Genomic DNA, 6,471 nt, shown 5'->3' on the forward strand with positions numbered 1-6,471 from the left:
TGACCACTGGGGTAGTTAATTAATATCCACCGTGTCTTTGTCTTTGCATAGCAAAGTAGGGCACTGTCCTTTCCTTCCGCCATCTTCCTTGACTGAAGTCAGGTACCCATTCACACCTGGTTGGAGTGAGAAAAATGGGATTAAAATGCTTTCCCAAAGACTCGCGCGCGCGCGCGCACACACACACACACACACACACACACATAATATGTAAGATATTCAACTGCACCGCTGTGCCCACACCTTATGCTGTGCTGGGGCAGCTAGCCAGTGTTGTGGTGTCTGGTTTCAGTGGCTTTGTTGTGTGGGGTTCACTGTCTTTGACTGCTCGACCACAGCCCCTTCTCTTGTGAACCGCAAACCACAGTAAACCACACACCCCCAGCACACACACAATGCTCACCACTATCCCTGCTACCCCTCCTGCCCCCACCAGCCCCTCCTTCTGTGGGGCTGCGTCAGCCTGGCTGCCGTGTAGAGCCAGTTGACACACGTGCTGCTTGTGGGAATGAACGGTGCACGTGTAGTCCGGCGATGTATTGTCAGGCCATCGGTGCACATACATGTCCTGTGATGCCCCCATGTTGGTGATGTGGATCTTGTAGAGGATGGGATAGGTGTGGGTGCAGGGGGGGATGGAGGGGGCGAGCTGCCAGTGTGGAGACGAGCCGTTCATGGGCGTCAGCATAACCCCCGTTGGGCCGTTCTGCGTTCGTCGGATCTCCAGCCTAGTGATGTCTCGCACACCTATCCCGCACACCTGGCTGCTGGAGACCTCATCCTGATCGCTACAGTGATCGGCAACACAGCAGGTGAGCAGGTTCATGTCGAGGGGGGTAGTGGCGGCAGCGGAGGTTTTCGTTGGTGCCTGGCTGGAGAAAAAGCGGCAGTGTGCAGTGAGTGTGGTGTCGGGGTCGGGGTCAGGAAGGACAAGTTCCAGGAAGCTGTGGATGTTGCCAGGACTTACCTCCCCTAGTGCCGCCAAGTGCAGCATGGAGGACACCCGCACCTCAGCACTGCCGGAACTGATGCTGGCGTTGAGCCACCCTCCGTGATTGTTCGTCACGTACAGGTCTATGCCGAACACACTGCACGCACATACAGAGGACTGTACACAGCAACACACGATAGGTATACACTGAAAACATGTGCACATGACAGGCATACACTGCACACAGACATGTCAGTTATACAACGCACACAGACATGTCGGGTGTACACTGCACACACCAAATGAGGAATACACTATACACAACGCCCACGTAAACTCTGAACACAAACGTGTCGGGTATACACTGCACACAGACATGTAATATGTACACTGCACACACCAAATGAGGAATACACTACACACAACGCACAGGTATACACTGAACACAAACATGCTGGTTATACACTGCATACAGACATGTCAGGTGTACACTGCACACAGACATGTCGGGTATACACTGCACACAGACATACGGTGTACACTGCACACACACATATACACTGCACACAGACATGTCGGGCATATACACTGCACACAGACATGTCAGGTACGCACTGCACACAGACATGTCAGGTATACACTGCACACAGACATACACTGCACACAGACATGTCAGACATACACACTGCACACAGACATGTCAGGTATACACTGCACACAAACATGTCAGACATATACACTGCACACAGACATGTCAGGTATATACTGCACACAAACATGTCAGGTAAACACTGCACACAGGCATGTCAGGTATACATTGTACACAAACATGTCAGGTATACACTGCACACAGCAACACAGGTATACACTGCACACAAACATATCAGGTATAAAAAAATAAAAAAAACAAAAAAACGAAGAAAACAAAACGTGTCAGCTATACACTGCACACAGCAACACAGGTATACAGCGCACACAAACATGTCAGGTATACACTGCACACAGACATGTCAGGTATACATTGTACACAAACATGTCAGGTATACACTGCACTGGCACACAGACATGTCAGGTATACATTGTACACAAACATGTCAGGTACACACTGCACACAGCAACACAGGTATACACTGCACACAAACATGTCAAGTATAAAAACAAACAAACAAACAAAAAAACAACAAACAAAAAAACAACAAACAAATAACGACATATATATATATATATATATATATATATATATATATATATATATATATATATATATGTGTGTGTGTGTGTTTACATCAATTGCCTACACAGAATGGAGAGAGAGAGAGAGAGGCACTCGAACACTTGTCCCCCCGACCCGCCTCCGGCCCCCCCACTCATACAAAAAAGACACACACACACACACACACACACGCACACACACACACACTCCAAACAAAGATGAATACAAAATTATGTTTGCGTGTAGATTTCAATGTCCAGAGGGCCAGCAAAACACAGGGTTTTATCACTATTTAATTAATGTACACACACAAAAAAAGATGTCCACACACACACACGCACGCACGCACGCACACACACACACACACGCGCGCGCGCGCGCGCACACAAACACACGGAATGAAGTTGCCATTGTACAAATAGCCTACACCTCAATGGAATCACAGAATGAAGTTGTCAGCCACACAGACACACTCTCTCTCTCTCTCGGTACGTTAAATCAGTGAAACGAACTTGCACACGGCTGTGAGGTTCACGAGAAAGGGCTTCCAGTGCTGGTTCTTGCAGTAATCGGCACAGACACTCAAACGTTTGAAAGCAACTGAGTTTTAACATTATACGTAATTATCATTTAAAAATAATATTTCTCATGCGTGTTTTGTGCACATTTCCAAGGAATGTCCGGGTCTTTCTCGGATGATGATGCAGGCCATTTTTATCCTTTGTTTCGATGTCGTTTGTGTATTGCCTCTGAGGAGCGTTGTTACCCAGCCGGAGGATTGCTACATTATATTGTGGATTTAGTTGAAAGCGTTTTTCTTCATCCGTCACGGTTGCTATCGCAAAGAAGATGCATGCAAAGACCGGAAGGTACACACGGACGTTTTTCTTACTTCTTAAGATGGCATTCTGGACTGATGTACATTTAGGTCATCCCCAAATGCTTTCAGCTTCTTCTTTGATGGACAAAGACACTGCTAACCGATCCAGTGGCTGCAAGAGCACGGCCTTCGGTGCGGCAACAAATGTCACTCCCCCAGCCCCCAGCCCCCATACCGAAACTTCACCAGAAGTGGGCGTCCTTCTGTGTGCTTCGACGTGTCCCCGGTGTGATCATCGTTTTCACTTGCTAACTATCTCCATTGGTCTTTCATGCCTCCCGTCTTACCGCACACGATTCAGTTTCTTGGTTCATAACGGTCCGTTATCTTGCCGTAACTGATTATCAGTTAATGGATGGGGAAAAAAAGAGAGAAAAAAAAGAAAAAAGAAAAAAAAAGCGCAACAACAAATTAATGATCAATTCCCGTTTAACAGGTAGGGGGGGGAGCTCTTCACCGCCCAGACTGTCCCTACAGTGTGGGTTGTCTCCACAGCTCGGTGTAACAAGCCAGATCTTACCCTGGCCAGAGTTTACCTCCGTAAGAACTGGCCCAGGCCAGAGTTGACCCCTGTAAGAACTGGCCTAGGCCAGAATATACCCCCGTATTATCTAGCCTGGGCTAGCCTAGGCCAGTTTATATCCTCTTGGCCATTTCTTACCCACTCTCTTTTTCTCTGAAATACATTGATATTTGAAAAGTGCCAAGATTAACAACATTAGAATGAAGGGTATGTGAACTGCGAGGAACTTGGAATTCATTTTACACAATATGTATTACCAATGGGCTTTTATTCAGAACTGGAAAGTAATCAATGTAATTGTTGCTTGGATAAGACTGTTGTCTTATTTGCAATTAAACCACGTGAAGCATGAAAGATGGTCTCTCACGATTCTACTTCAGTGTGGCGTGAAATGTTACTCTCCTTTCTTTTTCTTTTTTTTTCTTTTCTTTCTTTCTTTTTTTTTGTGTGTGTGAACATTTTCCACTCGACCCCATCCCTCCACCGACCCGACCCCCTTCCCACTCTCCTTCAGCAAGCATGGAATCCATGAGCACCATGTGTTGTGTTTCACAACAATTCATAAAAAAACAAAAACAAAAAAACTGTATTCAAAATCATTTAGTATGATTTGTACATAATTTAACTTTATTGTATTTCACCTTTTCTAGTGTATGCGTTTAAGTGAAAATGTAATATTATATGTCTCAATTTCTGTTTGTATCTTTTGGCATTTTACTTCTTTAAAAACAACAACAAAACAAACTATTTCTTACATTTGTTTCTCAAAGAAGAAACGTGCTTTTGATGAGTTCACTTAAGCTCACGTATGCCTTAATTTGTAAAATAACACTAAGTCGTGTTTTATTTATTCATTTGTTTAGTCTTTAAAAAAAATATTTTTGTGCATTTGAGCTCAATAACGTCTATTGAATGAAACCATGTCAGAGATAGCGACTGTTCAAGAAAAGATGGATGAGTGGCCATGTGTATGTAAAAACTGAACGAAAGTGGGCAAGCTTTTTTGATGGGTTAACATTTTATATGATGTGGCTGATGAACGCAAATGGCACGAATGTATAATGTATCTATATTATAATGAAAATTAGCAAAATGGTTATTAGAATAATGATGCAATACAATGGATAGCCTTACGCTGTCATCTTTCAATTGACAAGGCCTTAGTAATTTTGTTAAAAGAAGAAATGTCCTTCAATATCTGTCTGAGACAAAAACAATATTCTATATATTTTCTAAAAGACACACATTTTCCTCCCTAAATCTGAGCTTCAAATTAGAGCAGAATGGGTGGATATGAATGTATATTTTCATCCAACAACAAGAGATCCAGGGGGGTAGCTATTTTGCTTAACAACAATTTTGACTTTAAGATAGAGAAAAGCATCAAAGACAGCCAGGGAAATTACATAATTCTTATAATAAATACCATGGGTAAACAAATTGCTCTAATTAATGTATATGGACCGAATAGAGACGACCCATCCTTTTTTTTTAAAGGCATCAGTCAAAAACTTGAAGATCTAACAAATATCATAATAGCAGGAGACTGGAATCTTGTTATCAACCCGAATTTAGATTATCATAATTACAAACATATTAATAATACTAAAGCAAGGGATACAGTACTTTATATGATATCACAGTTAGAACTAGTAGACATTTGGCGAGAATTTCATCCAGAAATTTTACATTACAGCGAACATGAGGGTGATCAAAACCAACAATAAAACAGGCTGGTGTGATGTTCCAATAATATGTTATGTCTAATGAGTTAAAGACCTGCTTCTGTTTTAATTGTACACATGTACCCAAAGCCATATCGTTCGCAGTTAGACTTGCCCGATCGCATTTACCCTCAGGCACCCCTGTTATTTCAAACGTCGACAAAACGTTGAAATGAATTAGCATACAAACTTTCGCTGGTGAAACCAGTAGGAGAAAGCCTTCAAAAACAAAAGAACTACGTTTGACTATCGCACATGTTATCTTAACAGCTGGTCGCTTCGATTGGGTCGTTCGCGTACCTACCTAGCGAGGCCAGAAAACGTCAGACCAGAAAGCTTGTATAAAGTTTTTTGGTGTGTTTTTTTGTTTTGTTTTTGTTTTGTTTTTTTGCCATGTCTAAAAAATGTATTCAGTGAAGAGAGTGGAAAGGAGGAGTGACAATCAGGAGTGGGCGATAGGGGTGAGAAAAGCTGGCCCAACAGGAAACAAGTGCTGGTCTTACCTGACTACCCCCGTCCGGCGTGCACAGCAGCGGAGGAGAAGAAGGCCAACCCCTGTACGTTTCACGTAAAATTGACTCACGACTGAAGCGGACCCGTTCTGTGCAGCCCACAGCAGCAAGACCAGTAGCGCTGCAGTGACCATTATTTTTTGTTTGTCATCCATACTAATCTCTCACACTACAAACTACACGAGAAGAACTACTTCCCCCTGAAAGCACACACCTTGAATTCGATAAACAGCCACATGGTCAGTCGACAGGAGAACTTGATGAAAGAGTCAACAAAGCTCTCTGAAAACGAAGTCCCCGACACTTCCGTGTTATATCCAGACCATGCAACGGATGACTAGATCGGTACGAATGATAAAAATTCCCAAAGGGATTATGCAGGGCACAAAATGTTAAGGATCAAAATGCTTTTCATTCTCGTTCAAACAATCGCATGCACGAGCAGCAACTGCGTTCAGAGCATTGTTTTAACCCGGTGTTCGGTTGTCTGTGTGTGTGTGTGTGTGTGTGTGTGTGTGTCCGTGGTAAACTTTAACATTGACATTTTCTCTGCAAATACTTTGTCAGTTGACACCAAATTTGGCATAAAAATAGAAAAAATTCAGTTCTTTCCAGTCACCTTCACCTTCACCTCTCCCGTAGTCTGGGTTCAGACCGTTGGGGCACCGCTGCTGACCTGGCCACCACC

General features: G+C 43.4%; 1 protein-coding gene across 1 annotated transcript; it reads right to left on the reverse strand.

Moving 5' to 3' along the window:
- Positions 1–237: 237 nt before the first annotated feature.
- LOC143298144 (uncharacterized) lies at positions 238–6,259 on the reverse strand. The gene is made up of 2 exons (XM_076610878.1): positions 5,775–6,259; positions 238–1,088 (listed from the first exon to the last, which is right to left on the reverse strand). Exons 1-2 carry the CDS (start codon positions 5,936–5,938, stop codon positions 245–247), a joined length of 1,008 nt encoding a protein of 335 aa, XP_076466993.1. The 5' UTR covers positions 5,939–6,259; the 3' UTR covers positions 238–244.
- Positions 6,260–6,471: the final 212 nt, after the last annotated feature.

This window comes from Babylonia areolata, chromosome 2 (assembly GCF_041734735.1).
Source record: "Babylonia areolata isolate BAREFJ2019XMU chromosome 2, ASM4173473v1, whole genome shotgun sequence".
Taxonomy (NCBI): domain Eukaryota; kingdom Metazoa; phylum Mollusca; class Gastropoda; order Neogastropoda; family Buccinidae; genus Babylonia; species Babylonia areolata.